The sequence below is a fragment of the Ceratotherium simum genome, chromosome 36 (genome assembly GCF_057802395.1).
Source record: "Ceratotherium simum simum isolate JZ-2026a chromosome 36, ASM5780239v1, whole genome shotgun sequence".
Taxonomy (NCBI): Eukaryota; Metazoa; Chordata; class Mammalia; order Perissodactyla; family Rhinocerotidae; genus Ceratotherium; species Ceratotherium simum.
Window position 1 is genome coordinate 5,875,047 of NC_141935.1, and position 23,323 is coordinate 5,898,369.

The following is a 23,323-nucleotide window of genomic DNA, read 5'->3' on the forward strand; positions in this document are numbered from 1 at the left end:
CAATAGCCATGAAAGCTCTAAAAACAAAGAAAGAATTACATGATGGCTGGTCCCACTGCTTATCACATCTCAGAAGCCTTTACAATTATACAGTTGGTGCTGGTAGAGAATGGACAGATAGAAACCCGATTATAATAGAAGGTATAAAAAGAGACACATGCCCAAAGAAATTCTTATATGAATAAAGTCACATCTCAAATGACTAGGAAAAGGACAATGTTTTTGATAAATACAGTTGAGACTACTGGAGAGTCATTTAAAAAATAAAATATATCCATACTTCCACGTCATTTTTAATTTTAGATATCTCCAAGTAAGAAAACAAAACGCATTCTTCAATACAAAAACAATCAGTGCATTTGTTAAGAATAGGATATGTAGATCTATGACTCAGAATTTGAGGAAATAAAAAAAAGACTGATAATGATAAGTGCATAAAATTCAAAAATTCCTGCCTAGAAAAATCAACATGAACTCAAACACCAATAACAAATTGAAAAATATGTCTAATTCATATCACAGAAATGGGAAACGAAAAATGATAATTTCATTATTTCCATAGAAAAGAATAATAAAAGGAAAAAGGGGCTAGTGTCTTAATCAGAAAATTAAGAGAAAAAAAAAACAAAACAAATGGCCCTTGCATATATTAAACAAAAATAAGCACATTCATAATAATAAAATACACAGGAGTACTGTTTACTATCTACCAAACAGGAAAATATCCAAAAGGTTGGCAACACCCTCAGTTGGCAAGGCCAAGGAAAAGAGGCTCTCTAGAACACTACAGAATAATGTACAACACTCCTATGGAAAAGAATTTGAAATATCTAAGACAGTTACAAATACATTTGCCTGATGATCCATTCATTTCACTCCCAGCGTTATATCCTGACAGTAGGTCCACACGGTGTATTCATCCTGTCATTCGTTATCTGTAATAACAAAATATCAGAATGGTCTGAGTGAGATACATTCTAAAATGAAAACTGCAAGGCACAGATAATGTGTAAAGTAACCTCCATTCTCAATAACAAAAGGAGATTAATGAACACAGGAGAGATGTCAGAAACTAATAAAATTATAACTTCGTTCAATGAGGGAACAGGTGTGATGGAAGTAAGACTACTCTGCATAGACACTTCTCGTATCACTTTGATGTTTAAAACATGTAGGTGTATCTTACATTCAAAAAAGAAAGTTTAGATTAAAAGAGAAAGCAGAAGAAAACTTTTAAATCAAAAAAAATGCTAATGGAAATAAATATGAAACTGTAATTATTTGGTAAGTGAGCCACAAATGATAAGAATTATTTCAAGTCTTTTTCGAAGAGGATACTTACACTCAGAGCTCAACTTCCTAGGACAAAGTAAATGCAAAGACATTTGAACCTTCATTCACTAGTTTAACTGCTAATTATAACGTATGCATTATACTTTTGATATTATGTTCATGGATATGGAAAAATAAAAATGTACAAGTAAAGAGAGAAAATGTACTAAAAAGTTTTTTAACTCTGTATTATTAACCTTGAATTGTAAAATCCAATAGGAACTGATGAATTGTAAATTTCATTTCTATTTCAAAGGTCTGAGAACCAAAATACTGTGCAAGTGAAGACATTTCAACACTATTGAACACTCCCATCTAGCACCAATAGCACAGGTCTTGGGTTCTAAACACTTTTGCCAATAAAAAAAAATCAGATCTTGGAAAATCATGATTATGGGTGTTGGGCAGGGGAAGTACACAGTGAGCCTGGAACATCATGTTGTGCTAAAAAGAAGAGCAATGCTCAAAGGCTAATGGGATACAACAAAAAGTCTACAACAAAGACTAATGGGATACAACAATCAGGAGCCAGTTTCAAGCGGTACCCACTTGCGAAATTTGGGATAATTTGAGCTTCAAACAGAATAATGACTATAATTGATTGTGACAAATTGAATAAATAAAAATTCATAAACCAGTGCCGATGCACACAACATTTTTAAAAAAGAAAGGAAAACATCTTTAAAGGCATCATGGAAGGTCGCTATTACATCAATTTCTCACTGGAAAAATTGGAAATCAGAGGGCCAAAATAGAGATTTACCAAATCTTTTAGGTGAATGTTTAATTTAAACAGAATTGGTAGATTAACACTCATCTTTACGCAAGAATGACAGTTAAGAAATGCAGAAAAATGATACAATTGATCTTAAAAATCACTATTTTGCAGGCAAAAATAAAATAATTGATTATAGGAAAGTGTCAGAAATAGATTCCACAATCATTATGTGAAAAGTTTTAGAGAAATAGCACGTACACAAAGTGAAGATTAACAGCAAAGCTAACTAGCTGATTGTGACAATGTTCCTTTGTGAGAAAACTGGCTGTCACCAGTGATTCAGATTTATATAAATTGGCTCCATTGGTGACAGCCAGGTCTCTAGTCTAAGAAGGAAACTTGATTTGATGCAACACAAAGTTACAAGTTATCATCATAAAATAATTTTTTACGATTAATGGTTTATACCTTTATTATCATATTACAGTTTGCATGTTTTTGTAGAAGTTAAAAACGTCTATAGTCAACCAACTTTAACTAACTATGCTGTTTCAAATGTACAAACATAAAAATCGTATTTCAGACTCTTGGGGTTGAATGTTTCCAAAACCCTCTATACCAGCAAAATCATGAAAAATTTATTATATCTAAAGATGATTACCAAAGAGGTCTCTATACTTCTCAGCATGTAATGTCTTACTTTATATATATCTTTATTTCTAAACAATATATTCTTGTGGTTCAAGGGCGATATATGTTAAAGATAGAAAAATTGGAAAATACAGCGAAGTATAAAGAGTTAACCACCAACTCTTACCCCAATTATCTCTAAAGTCAACTCTAGTTATGGGAAATATTTTATTATACTTCCTGGCAATCTTTGTTCTATAAACATTTGTTTGGGGCTCAAAGCATAGTGTGTGTGTGTGTTTATACTTGATATTGGAATTTTTATCACGTTTCATGTCAAGATTATGCTAGCTATGCACCCAATTAGATTCTAATTCCTCTTTATGTTTCATTTGAATTATGATGTGAGCTAGATAGACATCTTGTAGAAGATCATGCATTTCACCACTTTTTCATATATTTATCTATTGATAAGTAAGCAATGTAAGTAATAACTACTTACATCTTACTTCTAACATGGGTATGACAGTTTGGTTTTTACGTGTTTGTGACGTGATATTATTTTCAAGATGGAGACAAGCCCTTTTTTCCATTTCCTCTGAAATAGAGAGTCTCAGAAAACCTCAGAGGTTATGGAGAAGCTTTGGGAAAGTTGGGAGAAGGATGGATGGAAGCAGGCACTGAGGTGATGGCATCTAGATTCTGGCCATAGATACTTGATGAACAGGACACAGAGCGTTTTCATTTGCCAAGTTTTAATGAGGTTCTTTTAGAATTGATTCATTGGTCTCTCAGATTATAATCACATTGTCCACATAATATTTAACACAAATTCTAATGTATGAGTAAAATTGAGTTAAACAATACTTGAAGAAATAAACTGAGAAGGATTGGATTAATAATGAAAAATTCTGAATAAATGTACATATGTGAATTTTATGACTGCATGTTAATCATGGTTCTATCCACAGGTGGGATACACCACTTTCCCTTCACGACAGGTTGTTCGAAATGTTGCAGGTGGTGTCTTTGGTCGATATCCGCGTTTGCACCTAAATTCAACGGTATCCCCTGTTTCAGAATACAATTTTTTGTCATATGACCATCGTAGTTCTATCTTATGTTTTTCCATAATTTCTTCTGATAGTACGCATGCATCTGAAGTCAAAAAAATGAACATAACACATTAAGGAGTATACAAATATTGTCCACAAAAATTCAGACTCAAGTAGAATCTTCTATGCTGTTAGGACTTCATTCTTAAAACTTTTTACAAACCAATTCATTAAAAATCCAGTATGTGGATTTAAACCATTTTATAAAATTAATGATGTAAAAATGAAGTATTATGTTTAATGGATGATAACTAAAGGTTATAATCTAAGATTCATAATATCAATTATCATATGAAGAGCTTTCGTAAAAGAATGTTTTGTTGCTGTTGTTGATTCAACAAGAATCTTTCAAACTTTATTTCCGCACACATTAATATTTGGTAGCAAGCATTCCAAAGATGAATTCATTTAATCCATGAAAATTCTATTATAAACAGCAAAACATCATACTCATTACACTGATTTTCCCAGGATGCGTCAGAATATTAAAATATTTACCTAAACAATTTGGTGGTTCTGACCACTGTCCATTCCTACATATTATATTCCTTTTTCCCTGAAGCACATGGAAGGACTGGCATTGGTACTCAACTGAGGATCCTGGAGCATACACTGGTAATGGGAATGAGGTAATGTCTCCATTGTCAATAGGTGGAGGGGGCCCACATTTTCCTTTAGAGTCTAAAAAATATGATTTGATTATTGAAAGACCAAGAAAAACATAGGTTAAACTAAAGCAAATAAAAGTATAGCACAATACGTAATATCAAGACTTGTGATTTCTGATGACAGAAATTATTTGTTGAAGAAATTTTAATCATTTAAAGTGAAAGTCACATTTTTAAGCCCTTACTTTCACCCCGCATGAAACTACACATAAAGCATCAACAAATACGTCTGTTTCGCAGTACCCCCGTAATAAAAAATGTTTTTCTTTGTGAATATATACGGGACATTGGGCTAGCTAAGACAAACAAAAAAGTTCCTTGTTCTTATATACAACATACTGCCGTGTCTGTTGGATCTCTAGTCAGTTTTTATTGATTTACATTCTTACTGTAAAAGAAACATCACTCCTTTAATAGAATTCAAGAGTTACAAATTTACATAATGTGAAAAGGAATTGCTGGCTTCCTGTTCTGGACAAGATGAGGTAGAAACATTTCTGCTTATTCCTTCTGTTAAGTATAACTAAAAATCCTGAACATATTATAAAAAGCAACAGAAGAGATTGTGAAAGATGTGGAGAACGGTCTCTAACCATCTGGTTAGAGACTTTGGGATTCAAGGAATTAAAGTGCAATGAGTTGTCATGGTTTTCATTTTGTCTTCTAAGTATCCTGGACTGGGCACTGAAGAAGATTGTAACCCAGAAACGATATCAAGATTAGGCAGAAAAGAAGAAAAATTCCCAAGAAGAGCCTGCTCTCTTTAGACAAAAGCCCAGGAAAGGAGCAGCCTCGCAAGACAGAAACATTTTCTACAATAGCCAACTTACTCTGGAAAAACATCATAGAAGAAATCTACAACTAATCTTCCCCCCACCTCAATCAAGAGAGGCCAAGTGAGGAGACTGGACTTCTACTCACACTCTGAGGGATCAAGACACCCCTCCCCTTGTCTGTGGTGTCAGTGGAGGCAGAATGGGAAGCCTGGACTTGCACACTGCCTGGCAGTAAGGGAGGCGTGATAAATAAAAAATTCCAATAAAATCCAGAGTTTCAAAACATAATACGCAAAAGGTCCAGAATACAACTGAAAATCACTCATCATACCAAGGACTGGGAAAATCTCAAAAGAGAAAAGACGATCAACAGAAGACAACATTGAGATGATACAGAGGTTGGAATTATTTGACAATGGTTTTAAAAATCCAGTGGGAATCATAGAACTAAAAAACATAACAGAATAAAATAATGTCACTGGAGGGGCTCAATAACAGATTGCAGATGACAGAAGGATAAATCACCTTGAAGATAGAACAATACAAATCACTCGCTTTGAAAATAGACTGACAACAAAAAAATAGACAGAGCTTCAGGGACCTGTGGGAAGATAGCAAAAGACTGGAGACTCAGGAAGACAAAAGAAGGGGGTTGGAGATGAGGAAAAAAACTCACAAAATAATGGCTTAAAATTTCCCAAATTGGGCATAAGGCATATATCTACATATTAAAAAAAATGAGTGAGTACCAAACAGGATTAACCCAAGAAATTCATGCCAAGATACATAATAATCAAACTGCTCAACACTAAAGAAAAAGAAAAAAATCTCAAAAGCAGCTAGATAGAAATTATGCAAGGCTATAGGGAAAAAAGGATTCGAACATCAGTGTGGTTTTCATCTGTGACCAAGGAGCCAGAAAGTGACAACATTTTTCAGGTGCTGGAAGAAAAGAACTGTCAACTCCAATTCCATATCCGGTGACATTATCCTTTAGGAATAAAGGGAGAAATGAAGACATTCCCAGACAAAGGAAAACGGAGAATTGGTCTCCATCAGACCTGTGCTTAAAGAATTGCTAAGGAGTTTTTCAAATCAAAAGGAAAAGATAACAGAAGGATGATTGACACTTCAGAAAGGAAGATAAAACAAGGGAAGTGATAAAAATAGGGGCAAATGTAATAGACTTTTTCCTAATGAGTTTGTTAAATTTGGGTGCAAAATTATATTATTTGATAAGATGCTCTATGTACATAGAGGAAATACCTAAAACATTTATGTTTAAAATGTGGGGAGATTAAACAGACCTAAATGGATGGAAAGTTTCCACACTTTGTTTGAAGTGGTAAAATGTCAATTTTAGGTAATATGTCAATACCATTAGGGAGTGATAAGCTGCATACGTATATCTTCACACCGAGAGCAATCCCTAATAACTCTGTACAAAGAGACAGCTCGACAAGAATACAGATATTTTAAAATAAAGTGATTTTAAATGTTCAAACAAGCTACAGGGAAGGCAAGAAAAGGAAACAGGAATTAAAAACAAAGGAAACACACACACACACAAATAATAAAATGGCTGACATAGCCCCTAACATGGCAATAGTTACTTTAAAAGCTAAATGTTCTAAATGCACCAAAGACTGAAAATGGCAGGGTGGACACAGAAACAAGACCCAGCTATATGCTTCCTACAAGAAACTCACTTCAAACATGAAAACATAGGTAGGCTCAAAGCAAAAGATTGGGAAAAATGTATACCAATTTCAATTTCAAAACAATTTGAAAAACTAGAAGTGGCTAATATAACATCTCCTTTGTTGGCTCCTCTTATTTCTTGACCTCTAAATACCGGAGTGTCCCATGACCAAGTTCTCAGACTACTTTTTTTATTTATACACGAATTCCCTGGATGAGCTCAGCTAGTAACATACCTTTAAATATAATCCATATGCTAAAGAAGTGCAAATTTACATCACATGCTATGATTCCCACCCCTGTCCCACTGCCTATTCCATGTCCTAAAGTAAAACTTCACAGGGCTGTCAAATGTGGTTAAGGTATCTGCAATACATTTATTCCTTGGGAAGAAACTGAATCTCTTAATGCTTCAGAGAGGGAATAATCCACGATTCCAACTCTTCTTCTAATCTGATCAAATCTTTCATAAAATAGATATACCTTATTACTTATTAAGTAATTAAGTTTTTCCATCCACAAAAAGAATTGGATTTTAAGCATCATCGTTTTATTTGTGTTTAAAAAATTTATTCCGTAAGAACTACTTCATTCTCTATTTACGTCAACGTATTTTGTCCCTAATATATGCTCTAAAATTTGGAGGGAAATAAGATACTCTACCTTTGCACTGAGGTGGGTCTGTCCAAGTTCCATTCAAACATGTCACTTCTATTTCCCCAAACAGATCAAAAGGTTTGTTGCATTCATAACGTACTCTCTCCCCAGGTGGATACCTAGGCATCACACTTAGTATAACAGCATTTTCCACTTTGGGTGGTTTCTCACAGGAAACATCTGAATAGAAAGAAAAAAAGTACCTCCAACATAATGATCATTTTGAGTAGCAAATCAACAAATGAGATTCTAAATATATTTCAAGAGGGGTTTAAAATAAGTCGTTAATCTGTCATAAAAGACTGCTCGTCTTAATAATTTTCATGTAAGAGTGAGGAAAAGGAGAGAAAGCAATATTTCTTTGGTAAGATTTAAGCTTCTACACCTTAAATCTCTCTCCCATCCTTCACTAGACTGTTGATAGACATTTGTGTGTGTGTGTGTGGAGGCCAGTGAAAATGAGAGTTTATCTGGACATTTCTCTTTCAGTTCCTTTTATATAAATTAAAAATGAATTTATAAACCACAAGAAAATCATAATAAAGAGATTATTTGATAGTAGGATTTGGTTTGCAATCATCCTGTTTGTGAATTGTAATTTTAAGCCCCTAGAAAAATAAATACAAATAAGATACTTCCTTAGAGAATAAATCAATCATGAACACATTGAAGAATAACATAGTTGAAGGAAGAACATGACTATTCAAAGGATCCAAACAGGAGGTGTAGAAAAATGACAGAAAAATAACTGTATAGTTTATAAAAACACTCAAATGACTTTTGGGGAGCAAATGCCTAGGATACTACAATGAGTTATGTGTAACTCATCAGTGAGATTCAGGTGGATATAAAGTATAATTGGCTATAGCTATGGTTCCTAAACCAAAGTGTCCATCGAATACCTTGACCCCAGAGTCTTTGATTCAACAGGTCTGACTAAGCCTGTGAATTTGCATTTCCATTTCTAGCAATTTCCCAGAAGATGCTGATGCTGCTCCTCCAGGGACCAAACTTGAAGAACTATCAGGTTACAAGACTAACCATTGAGTAGACAATTCCATTCCATTACGTTAAGGCATAAATCTTCTGTGCCTAAAAACCTGGCCTGAAAAAATAATCTATGTCCATTTTATGATGATGCTAGAGGCAATTCTATATTATATTACTTAAGACACTTGCATAAATAAATTTTAAAATTTCATCGAAGTACCTCTGCAGGTTGGCCTTCCTATCCACTTGCCGTTAATACACTGGACAATACTGGATCCATCCAATTGGTAATATTTGGGACATTTATAAGCCACTTGTTCTCCTGACCTATATGACTCCTTCTTCTGGCCTATGAGTATAGCATCATCAAAGCTGGGTAAGCTAAAACAGTCCGTTTCTGAAAGAAAAAAAAATGTATTTGTTCAGTAAATGGTTAAAAATACATAATGGCCAATAAATATATATTCTAGAATAACAGCTACATATAAAACCAATGAATACTGTGCAATAATTTTCTTATACCTTGAAAAAATGTGTTAGCAGTCGTGACTTAATTACATTGAAAGGTTCTACATTTATCAAAATATAACATGGGAATAGTGATTTTGAAACCTTGAAGAGATATGGATGCGTGTAATGCTTGAGACCATACTGCTTACATTCGCATTCTTATTGGCCCACCTGCATTTTGGAAGTATTTCTACTTTGTGCTTCTGTCAAAATCTGTTTCTGTTAATTACGTCAAATATCTCAGAAAATTCTATATTCAAAGGAGATAACTGACAAACTAACAGTAAATTGCATAACAATGCGATTGATGAGCAGGGGCCAGCTGTGACACTGGAACAGAGATGAAAGGTCTAAGTACATATATCAGAGGATGTCGCAAGTGCACACAAGATGACGGGAGAATGAAATCATTCGGCTCATGTTGTCACACTTTTCTTATTACCAGGGCTATTAATTCCCTTCCAGAATCCAGAACTTCCCAGAGACACCTTGTTAAATTCTAGAATTACTGCTTAGTTTCATATTTGTACCATTTATGCTACGAATTAAAGATATTTATCAGCCTTAGAACAAAATGAAATACACTATACTTATGCATTCTGGAGGATCGGACCATTTTCCTCCTAAACACTTTATAGATGCAGGTCCATCAATCCCGAAGCCTTCGGTACAGCTGTACATAACTTCTTCTCCATATTGGTAACTGCGTAACTTGTGAGACTGAACACCGTGTGGGATCGGAGGTGGCTGTTCGCAAGGAATTCCTTTAAAAAAAAAAGAAATGAAAGAATGACTCCATGTTACACTAACTCTGAAATTTAATTCTATGTACCAGTTATCATATTTGGCTGTTTTAATTTACAAGACATGATCACACAGGAGCTACCATCACATTACGGAGAAGATGCACAAACGCTTCCTAAAACCACCATTCTGGTGTGTGTAAAGCTGTCAATTTGAGCAAAAAGTTGACACTAAAAATGTCAATATATTTATGAAAGACTATCGATGCTTCTCTAACCAAGCATGAATAATATAAGAAAACATCAAGAATTAATCATCTTCAGAAAAGTACTATATATTGTGAGAAATCAGAAGGGACGTTGTTGGCAGAACATAGGAAATTTTTTTAAAAACTTGGCGTCGAAGCAAACACTATACCTTATATGAAGAGTTAGGTACATGAATAGGTATAGCTACAAATAAGGAGGTTTAATTTCACTATACATCCACTTTTAACACAAAACAAGCCAGAATTAAAAGTGATTTTACAAGGAACCAATGACCTTAACAAAAATAAGCTTGATTTGATTATGCAAAAATTGTTTGATAAAATATGTAAATATGTAAATGGTAGAAAAACGTACAAATGACTTTATTTATTTAGAAATGTAATGGATTCTTTCTCGTAACTTTGATGACAACTGATTATTTTTAATGCACTGTACTGAAAATAGGATTTTAGTTTGTGTACTCTCCTTACCTACACACTGAGGTGGAGAACTCCATTTTCCCATGTGGCATGTTATCCTATCTTCTTCAGATATCCTGAAACCATCATCACAAATATAACTTAATCTGGTGCTATGTGGATAAAGCTTGGGTTCAAATCTCTCTTTCTTTTCTTCTGGAGAGTTAGGTGATTCAATGGTTCCATGTTCTATATGAGGTGGTTGAGAACATGGAATTTTTTCTATACGAAGAAAAGAGATCAAGGAGTTAAGCACAAATATAATGTTTAAATTGAAAAATAAAATCAAACACTCTTTGGGATTTTAAAATAAGGATAGTTTGAACAAATTAAGTTATTTTAAAAACTGAAAACCATTTGAAACTTGAAAGAATATGTCTTCATAAATTCTATACTACTATCCACTTGTTCAATATGCCCCTTCATTCTTGTCAGGTTCATCATGAGGAGTAAAATAGGCCTGAGCAGAAATTTTATCTGGTATTTACACAGTAACCCAAAGTTTTTGTCTATATTCATTTCTCAGTAGAAGTGAAAGGATGCTGACTGATTTGTATACATAGATTTTAATTTGCTGTTTCAAGATAAACTGGAATAGATATAGAGCAAGGCCTTCATCTTATTCATCTTCACAAAGCACATGACAGTATTAGCTTATTTGAAAGAATGTCACAAAGCAAGTTATGAACTACTGACCCACACAGCGTGGTGTTGACTCCCATCTTCCATCTTTGCACACAATTTCTTCCTCTCCTTGAATTAGATATTTTTCTTGACAGAGAACAGATATTTTTTCTCCATCTCGATAATTCACTGTTGTTGTCATATCTTGAGCATTGGGAATCTGAGGTGGAGGTGGGCATGATTGTACTTCTAAAAATATTAAAATTAGATTTCTTGATTAAAAATCATAAGTTAAAAATATTACAAGGGTAATTCAGTAAATAGAAAACTTAATAATAATGTACCATACATAAAATTCTAACGTTATGTTCTATGTTTCAATATGTTACGCTTTTCAGCTTGTATACCCTTTTAATCTATCACGTTGGGTATATATCCTCATGGTCTTCCTTGGACTTTCTTCTTTTTATTCTTTCTGTGATCTTTCTGTGATCATTCTTTGCATAATTTATGTAAAACCTATTTTGATTATTTCCAACCATTAGGATGTTCTAGCTGAATAACTCATTCAATACCAGGCACTAAATAAAGACTGACATCAGGATCCTTTTTTTCTTTTTCATTTTTTTAATCGAGGTAACATTGCTTTATAACATTATATAAACTTCAGGCGTACATCATTATATTTCAATTTCTGTGTAGACTACATCATTGAGAATTTTTCTACAGATATCCATGATCCAATGTATTGGGATTGGATTAAAACCCTCACAAGATATTCTACCAATGGAAGCTGATTAGTCAGACGAAGAATTATATTTAGTTAATGATCAATTAATTTGATAGAGTTTCTTGGCCAAAGTAAGAATTAGATATGTTCACTAGCAGTTTATAGTGTGTTATTAAAAGTTCAAAACTCCCCTGGAGGTTCTGTTTACCAGCTTGCCTACACTGTTAAGGGATACAGACGGATGAAGTGTTCCCAGTTGAAGAGATTAGACAGCCTGGCTTTAGTTACATGACCAGCAGTGTATAAAAGATCCCTCTGTAAAGTTGTGTCTGAGCGCCCACAAAACTGAGACACCTCAGATATATCTCGTCAGTTCATAATCTGAAGACAAAGCATGTCCTGTTCAACTGAGGGAAGATTCTGGATGACCATCCCTGGAAGATTTAGAACCTCTCTATGATTTGTTGCTTTTATTTTCTCTTTTCATACTGTGTCTTTATTTCATTAAAGAGAATCAATTTGAATGTGATGAAAAAATTGAACAAAGAGTGAAATATTGATGAAATAATAGCAAAATTTCATACTGTATCTTTGTTTCATACAGTATCTTTTTTCATTATGTGAATATAAAAGAGGAAGTCTTGTAAATCTTTTCAGTTGTCCAACATTTTCTATTCAATTCAGGCAAATGTTTCACTGAATACACTTCATTCATGCTTATTAATATTGTTCAGATTTTCAGTTTCTATCTAACTCTATAATATTTTATATTCCATCAAAAATATTTTTTCGTTTTTCTGTTTTAAATATCTTGGCATATTTTTCTACGTATTCTCCAATTTATTTTCTTCTGTGTCTGATCTTTAACCACCTTTGTCCTAAGAATCTTAATTTGAACTTCTTCTTGGTAAGTCTTGCTAGAGGTTGGTTTATATATTAAATTTCCCTAAAAGCTGAATTATTATTCTGCAAATCAGCTGTTTATGCATTTTTAAGCTTCTTATAATAGTAATTGATGCTTTAATTATTCTTTCCTTCTATGTTTTTTGGGTGTATTATCTTTCCTAGCTTCAGGATTGTAATACCTATTGCTTTTATTTTGCTCTTTGTTTTATAATGCATGTTTTAAAGCTATAAATATCTTTGCCTTTGCTGCATCCCATAGATTTCAATGTGTACTGCTACCATTGTCATTTTATTCAAGTATTTTCTGTTAGTTAATCACTAATAAGGGATTTTTTTTCCCCCGGATTTGTAAGATGGGTGAATAAGGTGTGCCGGTAGTTCTCTTATCATTTTATATTTGCTTTCAATTTAGAGAGAATGGTTTGAGGACACTGATTACTTGAAATCGGTTGGGAATTCCTTTCTCACATGGACATGATCAATTGTTTTAAATTAATTGACTATGTTAAATTAAGCCAATATAGACTTCAAGACATCAGTATTACAAATATAATCAAGAAATACTTTATCATTATAAAAATGATAATTCACAAGGACAAATTTATCATAAATGTGTATGTATCTAAAAATACATGAAATACATGAAGCAAAGATGGACAAAACCAAAGGAAGAAATAGACAAATCCACAATCCTAGTTAGCAGTACTGATACCCTACTTACTCTGACTGATAGAATAAGGAGATAAAAAATTTTAAGCAGACATAGACGAACTTAAAGAACACCATGAACTTCTTTAACCTGATCCAACAACTAGAGTACGCCTATGCTTTTATATGAAAATAAAACCATCACGAAGATAGAAAACGAGCTGTGCAATAAAAAAAGAAGGACCAAGTCTCAAAATATTGAAATTTTACAGAGTACGTTCTGTGACAACAAAACTGGATTAGAAATCAATAAGTATAAATTATCTATGCAAACATCCACTATACTCACTAAATTATATACATCAAATATGTGCAGTTCTTTACACAACAATCATACAACATAAAGCTCTCAAAAGAGAATAAATTATTTAGAAAAGCATGAATATTTGGAAATTAAATGACAAACTTTTAAATAACTGACAGGTCAAAGAAGAAATCACAAAGAGTTGTAGAAAATATTTCACATAGAATTAAACGAAAATAAAATAAATTTAAAATTTTTTTGAGACACAGCTAAAGCAGTATTTAGAAACAAAAATGTAGTTTTAAAGGTTTATATTTAAAAAGCACGATGGTTTAAATTTAAACTTTCATTTTCTGCTTAAGAAATGCAAAAAAGAGTAAAATTAAAATCAAACTACTAAGAAGGAAGGAAACAATAATTCCACGGAAGACAGAAAATAGAGAAAATTGAGAAAGACAAAGAGAAAATTAACAAAGCGAAAAACGGTGAATGTTAATAAAGCTAAAAAATAAAAAAGAGTGAAAATTAAGAGTGTTAAAATTAGTTATTTGAAAACATAATTAGAAAACCCGAGGAAGGATGATCAAGATGAAAGAGAGAAACAAATGTCAATATCAAGAATGAAAGAAGTGACATCACCAGAGATGCTATAGAAGTGAAAGGAAAACAGAATATTTAAGTGACTAATAGAAACACCTGTATACCCATCAATTTGATAAATTGGATAAAATCGAGATGATTCTTAAAAAATACAACTTCCTTACATTTTGACAGAGATAACATAGAAAATCTGAATAGCCCACTACTTACTAAAGAAATTGAATTCTTCATCAAGAAAGTCTTCCATAAAAGCAAACTAGGCATCAGATGACATCCCAGGTGAATTCTATCAATCATTTAAGGGAAAAAATAATACAATAATAATCTTACACCCGCACTTTCAGAAAACAGAGGAGCAGAGAACACTTCTCAATCTCTTTTATGATGCCACAACATCCCCAAGAGCAACGCGGCAGAGACATTACAAGAAAAAGTAACGACAGATTCGTTTCCCCCTTGAACACAGAGGCAAGAACCCTTAAAAATATACCAGCAAATCAAGGAAACAAAACTATAGAGAGAATAGTATATCACCACCAAGTAGAGTTGACTCTAGGAATGAGAGACGTGTTCCACATTCAAAAATTTACAGCCCTAATTTCCCATATTAACAGAATTCAGAAAGTCATATCATCATACGCATAAAAAGCATCTAAAAGCATTCAACGTTGGTTGATGGTACAACTTCTCACTCAGCTAATAGGAATAGAAGGAAATTCCCCGAATCTGATAAAGGGCAACTACAAAAATTCTAAAGTGACTTTATAATTGTGGTAAAATGTTGACTATCCTCTCCCAGTGGTCAGGAATAAGACAAAGATGTTTGTTCTCATCTCTTCCCTTCAACAGTTTACTGGAGGTCTTGCTCAGTGCAAGAGGATAAGAAAATAAACAAAAAATCAAAATTAAAACGGACCAGTAGAAATAAAATCTTGCATTTGCTATGATACAGTTGCTTACAAAATAATGTCTAGAATGAATAAGGCAACTTAGTACAGTTTCAGAGGATAAAATAAATATACAAAAATCAAGTGCATTTCTTTACACTTGCAGCAAAAAAAAATGGAAAATGTGAGTTTGAAAAATAGCATTTGTAATACTAAAACACAAAATAGGAATAAATTTTTTAGAACTGTAAATCTTCTACACTTACAACATTACTAGGATAATAGAAGTAGAAATAAATAATTGTAGACACATATCATATTTATAGATTGAACACTCAATTTGGTTAAGATGTCAATTTTCTCTAATTTATCTTTCATTATACAAGCCATCCCTTTCATTATACAAGCAGATATTTCATGGAACTTGATTAGTAGTCCCTGAAATTTCTATGTTAATGAAAAGACCAGAATAACTAAAACAATCTTGAAAAGGAAGAAAATAATTGGAGACTGTATATATCAGACTTCAAGACTTACTATAAAGCTGTAGTTATCAAGGCACTGTGACAGGGCTAAGGAGAGATAAATGGATAAATGGTCTGAAAAGAAAGTCCAGAAATAAATCAACACTTCCATAGTCAATTGATTTTCATTTCAAAATTTTTTCCATACGTATTGCTAGAACAACTGGCTATCCATATATAATAAAAAACACCAACCCCTGTTTTATACCATCTTCAAACATTAATGTAAGATGGATAATATGCCCATATATAAATACTAAAACTGTACAGCTTCTAGAAGAAAATGTAGACCATGTGTACTGTACTGCCTGTAAATATCATTTCTTTTTTTTTTTAATTTGTGTTTTAATAGTTTTTAACATTGTGAAATTTTGGGTTGTACATTTTTGTTTGTCCATCACCATATATATGACTCCCTTCACCCCTTGTGCCCACCCCCCACCCCCATTGCCCCTGGTAAGCACAATATAGTTTTCTCTGTCCATGTGTTGGTTTATATTCCACATATGAGTGAGATCATACAGTGTTTGTCTTTCTCCTTGTGGCTTACTTCACTTAACGTAATACCCTCCAGGCCCATCCATGTTGTTGCAAATGGGATGATTTTGTCTTTTTTATGGCTGAGTAGTATTCCATTGTATATATATACCACATTTTCTTGTTCCAATCGTCAGTTGAGGGACACTTAGGTTGCTTCCACTTCGTGGCTATGGTGAATAATGCTGCAATAAACATAGGGGTGCATAAGCCTCTTTGGATTGTTGATTTCAGGTTCGTTGGATAGATTCCCAGTAGTGGGATGGCTGGATCATAGGGTATTTCCATTTTTAATTCTTTGAGGAATCTCCATACCGTTTTCCATAGAGGCTGCACCAGTTTGCATTCCCAACAGCTGTGTATGAGGGTTCCTGTTTCTCCACATCCTCTCCAACATTTGTTGTTTTTTGTCTTGGTGATTATAGCCATTGTAATGGGCGTGAGGTGATATCTTAGTGTTGTTTTGATTTGTATTTCCCTGATGATTAATGATGTTGAACATCTTTTCATGTGCCTATTAGCCATATGTATATCTTCTTTGGAGAAGTGTCTGTTCATTTCCCCTGCCCATTTTTTGATCGGGTTGTTTGTTTTTTGTTGTTCAGTTGTGTGAGTTCTTTATATATTATGGAGATCAACCCCTTGTAGATGTATGTTTTGCAAATATTCTCTCCCAGCTGGTGGGTTGTCTGTTCATCTTGATTCTGGTTTCGTTTGTCTTGTAGAAGCTCTTTAATCTGATAAAGTCCCACTTGTTTATTTTTTCTTTAGTTTCCCTAGTCTGGGTAGGCATGTCATCCGAAAAGATTCCTTTATGACCACAATAATAGTAGGGGATCTTAATACCCCACTTACATCAATGGATAGATCATCCAGTCAAAACATCAATAAAGAAATAGTAGACTTAAATGAAAAACTGGACGAGATGGACCTAGTAGACATATACAGAGCACTCCATCCAAAAACAACTGACTACACATTCTTCTCAAGCACGCATGGAACATTCTCAAGGATAGACCACATGTTGGGAAACAAAGCAAGCCTCAATAAGTTTAAGAAGACTGAAATCATAACAAGCACCTTTTCAGACCATAATGCTATGAAACTGGAAATTAACCATGAAAAAAAAAATGGGGAAAGTGACAAAAATGTGGAGATTAAACAACATGCTACTGAACAACCAATGGATCATTGATAAACTAAAGGAGAAATCAAAAACTATCTGGAAACAAACAAAAATGAAAATATGCCACACTAAACCATATGGGATGCAGCACAAGTGGTCCTGAGAGGGAAACTCATAGTGATACAAGCCCACCTTAACAAACAAGAAAAAGCCCAAATAAGCAACCTTAAATTACACCTAACAGAACTAGAAAAAGAAGAACAAACAAAGCCCAAAGTCAGTAGAAGGAGAGAAATAATAAAAAGCAGAGCAGAAATAAATGAAATTGAGACCAAAATCACAGTAGAAAGGATTAATGAAACAAAGAGTTGGTTCTTTGAGAAGAGAAACAAAATCAACAAACCCTTAGCCAGGCTTACTCAGAAAAAAAGAGAAAAGGCTCCTGTAAATAAAATTAGAAATGAAAGAGGAGAAATTACAATGGATACCATGGAAATACAGAGGATTATAAGAGAATATTATGAGAAATTATATGCCAACAAATTGGACCATCTAGAAGAAGTGGATAAATTCTTAGACTCATACAACCTCCCAAAACTGAACCAAAAAGAAATGGAGAATCTGAATAGACCAATCACAAGTAAAGAGATTGAAATAGTAATCAAAAACCTCCCAAAACATAAAAGTCCAGGACCAGATGGCTTCTCCAGTGAATTTTACCAAACATTCAAAGAAGGTTTAATACCCATCCAGCTCAAACTATTTCCAAAAAATAGAGGAAGATGGAACACTTCCTAAATCATTCTATGAGGCCAACATCAATTAGGCAAGAAAAAGGAATAAAAGGAATCCAAATAGTTAATGAAGAAGTGAAACTCTCACTATTTGCAGATGACATGATTTTATATATAGAAACCCCTAAAGAATCCGTTGGAAAACTATTAGAAATAATCAACAACTAGAGCAAAGTCGCAAGGTACAAAATCAATCTACAAAAATCAGTTGCATTTCTGTATGCTAATAACGAACTAACAGAAAGAGAGCTCAAAAAGATAACACCATTTACAATTGCATCAAACAGAATAAAATACTGAGCAATAAATCTTACCAAGGACGTGAATGATCTATACAATGAGAACTACAAGACATTATTGAAAGAAATTGATGGTGACATAAAGAAATGGAAAGACATCCCATGCACGTGGATTGGAAGAATAAACATAGTTAAAATGTCTATATTACCTAAAGCAATCTACAGATTCAATGCAATCCCAATCAGAATCCCAATGACATTCTTCACGGAAATAGAAAAAAGAATACTAAAATTTATATGGGGCAACAAAAGACCCTGACTAGCTAAAGCAATCCTAAGAAAAAAGGACAAAGCAGGAGGCATCACAATCCCTGACTTCAAAACTTACTACAAAGCAACAGTAATCAAAACAGTGTGGTACTGGTACAAAAACAGACACACAGATCAATGGAACAGAATTGAAAGCCCAGAAAGAAAACCACACATATACGGACAGCTAATTTTCGACAAAGGAGCTAAGAACATACAATGGAGAAAGGAAAGTCTCTTCAATAAATGGTGTTGGGAAAACTGGACAGCCACATGCAAAAGAATGAAAGTGGACCATCTGCTATCTCCATTCACAAAACTTAAATCAAAATGGGTCAAAGACCTGAAGGTGAGACCTGAAACTATAAAACTTATAGAAGAAAATATAGGCAACACACTATTTGACATTGGTCATATCATTTCTTTTTTTAAAGAACTAAAAATATGTTAAACCGTAGACAGTAGATTTGTTTTTATATTTGTATGAAACTACTTTCTGTATTTTCTAGGCTTGAGGAAATCGGTAAAAATATTAAGGAGAGTGAGTCCAGGTGCCCTACACTTAGAGAAGAGAAATACAGATATGAAAAGTGGAAAACTGGAATGAACGCTGTGCTATTAAATTGAAATTGGTGCTGTCAATATGACTCAGAGATTTCAAGATTAGTATAGATAAATGATAAACGACTAAACAGATACATAGGTAGATGATATAGATAGATAGATAGATAGATAGATAGATAGATAGATAGATAGATAGATAGATAGAGAGATAGTTGATTGATACATAACAGTCATAGACATAGGCATAGGCAGATGCGGGTGTAATATAAGGAATTCGAAGCAATGGTGTTCTAATAGTAATGAGCACCAGATGTTAGTTGAAAACCACCAAGTTTCTGGGTGGTTTGTTACCTAGCTGACTAGTGCACATGATACAATTAAAATGTAGAAACAGTGTTTTGGTTAGTATCTAAATTATCTTCCAGCTTGAAACTTATTTGTTATAGTAAACACGTAAAATTTTTAAAAGACAGAAAGATAATACTTTCACAAGTTAAGAAGAAATAGAATAAAAATTTGAACATATTATAAATAAGAGTTTACCTGTGCAGGTAACTTCAGGATCCCATTTTCCATTTATGCAGACTGAGCGTTTGGATTTTCCTTTACATTTGTAATTTATGTTGTGGCCATGATTAAATTCATTCTCATCTGATGGGTTTGTCTCACGTAGAATTAACTTTGGAAACGTACACTTCACAAGTTCATCTGTTGCTATAAAACGAAAAAGTTTCCTTGAAAATACCAATTATAAAAATCAAAGCAACTACTGCAATAAAACAGACATAGCATCAATGGTATAACGAAATTAGAATGCACACCTATAAATTCCACCAACAAAGTTATTCCTCATCATATTGCATAAGATGGGCCATTATGTATGAACATAAGTCCCGTATCCACTCTTTGAAATTTCAGAGAAAATATCCATTATTCAGACATTTTTCACTTTGGAGATTGGAAAAGCACAAGATCACTTTTTGGATGATCGACATAGTGAACAGTCATCCCATGACTGAATTTGGTCCCATAGTTGAAATCTGCACAAACACTCACATTCATTCATTTCTTAATCTCAAGCATCTCTACATCGTTTTTATTGCACAGTCTTAAAACATTAAAATAACAACAATTATCTGTGGAACTAGAATATATGAAGTTGTTAGTTTAAATACATTTTTTTCAAGAAAGGTAACATAACATAATAGGAAAAGTAGATCTAAGATGTCTCGTATAGAATGTGAATATTTAAGCAGATATTTAAAAAGAGACAGATAACTGGAATAAGAAACTGAGTGCTTAAAGTCACTACCTATTTTCTATATATAATCTTAGAATTCTTAAGAAGCTAACTTATACACCAGAACACCATATAATTCAATAATATTATAATACCATAATAGTAAATTTTTGCTGGTTTGACTGTGAGTTAAATACTGACTATAGAAACCTTTTATATAGTTACATATTTCAAAAATTCAGTACAGGTAAGAGTCCTTCTGAATTCTGATAAAATATCAGTGTAGGATTTTGGTAGTATTTGTTAACGGTTTATTAATGATCAGAGTCAGGTAAGGATGAACAGAATAAAGAAAACCCAAGTGACTGGCCAATGTAAAGTAATGATTTTGTACTGCAACCCTGACAAACAGTTAAGTAAAGGAGACTAATTCAAGACACAGCAGAGTCTTGAGGAATAGTTCTATTTTTAGGACTGGTCCAGATTGTTGGGGGAGACAACACTAGATATTCTTCAAGAGACAGTAACTGAAGGAAGATCTGTGGTCAAAAGAGTGGTGGTGGCAGTTGTCACTATGTCCTGTAATTGCTTGGTTTCTGAAAGGATTTCTTTGTTTATTAAGAGAAAATAAACAATTGAGAGGAGTGAACGGCTAGACTAGAGGGAGGTGCAAATAGACATTGAGAGGATAAAATTGCAGTAAGGCATATGACAGCTTGAAGGGGATTATGTGAAGGTGAATATAGGTAGAGAATTCACCTTAGACAGGAAAACTCTGAGATCAGAAGAGAGTATTAATTGAAGCAGATGTTTGGAGTAAGTTAGAATGGAAAGTTGAGAGATTTCATGCCCAACATTACCTTGGGTTTTTCCCCATGTGAAATAAGGTGGGATCATTTGTAGAGATAGAAGAGGACAGAGATGAGGTTTGGTCCTGAAGAACTGGCAATACCTGTGACAGGAATGTATTTAGAAAAATGTAAGGATTAAGAAGTGACCAAATTTATTGATTCCTTTAACAAACTCCTAATGAATATCTCCTATATGTCAGCCAGTCTTTTGGCTGTTGAGAATACATCAATGAACAAAATACCTATCGATTCCTGCTCTAATGGAGCAGAGGCTCAGTTCTACCTTCTTCTTGGAATAATCAGTGACTAGAAATCTGATGAATAAGAAAGACTGGACATCCAGGGATCCCTTTGAATGTAGGACCCAGGAAAACTCCAGGAAAGAACTTATTCCAAAGGAAAAATGAAAGAGGACAGCGGGATTCTCCCTGTTATCAAAGCCTTGGTCATCCAAAGGTTGGGATGATTCACTTACAGAGTGCAGGGCATCAATCAGATTTGTTTCCTGGCCCAAATCCTACTGCGTCCTATGACTTAGAGGGCTTGTGGCCCACCCACCCTCCAGCACATTAACCACTTTTTGTTGCATTTGAAACAGACTGAGAAATTATCATTGTTAGAAGCTCTGGGATAGGCAAAAATCCTATAGGAGTATAGCAAGTGGGTATTTTCTCAACTCTTTTTCCTTGTTTTCCAGGGTCTAAAAGAAAGTGCCACAGAAAAACAAAAATGGTATTTGTGCAAGTATAGTTATATTTTCCTGGTAATTACTACTTGTATTTTAATCATATAAATATCTTTAAGTAAAATTTAGCTTCACACTAATAAAGATACACAATGTTAATATCAGAGACAAAAAGATTCATGAAATTCTATTGCTAATTTATATTTGTCCTCTGTACATACAATGAATTATCAACAACAAACATTTGGATTCGTTGTAATTTAAGACCTGACATTTTCAAGAATATCTCTCAATTTCAAAAATATGGTTCTGAATACTGTTTTTACAACAAAAATATTAACCTCTATTAAATGTCAATTGAGAAGTGTATTCTCACCAATGCACTGAGGAAGTTGGGTCCAGGTTCCACGAAGACACATAACTGATCTGTGTCCAATCATTGTAAATGCTTCTCTGCAGTTGAACTCTACTGAATCTCCATGGTGATAGGGAGGGGCGGAAGGCTGGACATCGCCGTGATCAAGCTCAGGTATATCTCCACAGGTACTCTCTTCCTCTGTGAATTTTCACAAAAATGTGTTTATCTTGAAGATATAATTTATGTGTGTATATGAAAACAAAAAGTTGATTTAAGTTTAAACATTAATATTTTTTATACATTACCAATACACACAGGCAAGGTTGTCCATTTTCCATCAACACACTGAGTTTTGTTAGAACCCTTCAACAGAAATCTAGGATTGCAAACATATTCCACCTCTTCGCTGTGTCCATATTCCTCTTTCTGTGTTTCTTTAACTTCTCCATTGGGGAGTGGAGGGGGTGGACCACACGCCCGTACATGCTCTAGAGTAGAAATACTGTGTAATTAATGCTTAAATTGTCTATTTTTTCAACTTAAAATTCCAGTAAAATGGAATGGTTTTTTCCTTAATTTATTTATTATTTCTTATATAATTTATTAGAGCATCCTTAAACAATGACCAAACAATGGAGTTTACACCAGATTCGTGTTTCCCAGGTCTATTACTTATACTATGAACTAGCATATTGGAAGTATATTTAAAACCAGAAAATAGGTTCAATAATCTAGATGTTGTAAAGATGTATGCAAACCACTTAATAAATAGGGTTGTGTTGGTGATAGCAATATCCATATTCCACAGAAACATTTTATGAAAACTTTC

At 33.5% G+C, this 23,323-nt stretch overlaps 1 protein-coding gene across 1 annotated transcript in view; it reads right to left on the reverse strand.

Moving 5' to 3' along the window:
- Positions 1-3,424: 3,424 nt before the first annotated feature.
- Positions 3,425-23,323, reverse strand: part of LOC101393840 (complement factor H-like) — a 160,776-nt gene continuing 140,877 nt past the window's right edge. Inside the window, exons 13-22 of the mRNA XM_087424350.1 lie at positions 22,800-22,982; positions 22,513-22,692; positions 19,904-20,074; positions 11,265-11,441; positions 10,581-10,790; positions 9,688-9,861; positions 8,808-8,984; positions 7,604-7,777; positions 4,294-4,476; positions 3,425-3,838 (exon numbers count right to left, since the gene is read on the reverse strand). Coding sequence (XP_087280476.1) covers positions 3,642-3,838; positions 4,294-4,476; positions 7,604-7,777; positions 8,808-8,984; positions 9,688-9,861; positions 10,581-10,790; positions 11,265-11,441; positions 19,904-20,074; positions 22,513-22,692; positions 22,800-22,982 — 1,826 coding nt within the window. The 3' untranslated portion in view covers positions 3,425-3,641. The remainder of the gene's footprint in view (positions 3,839-4,293; positions 4,477-7,603; positions 7,778-8,807; positions 8,985-9,687; positions 9,862-10,580; positions 10,791-11,264; positions 11,442-19,903; positions 20,075-22,512; positions 22,693-22,799; positions 22,983-23,323) is intronic.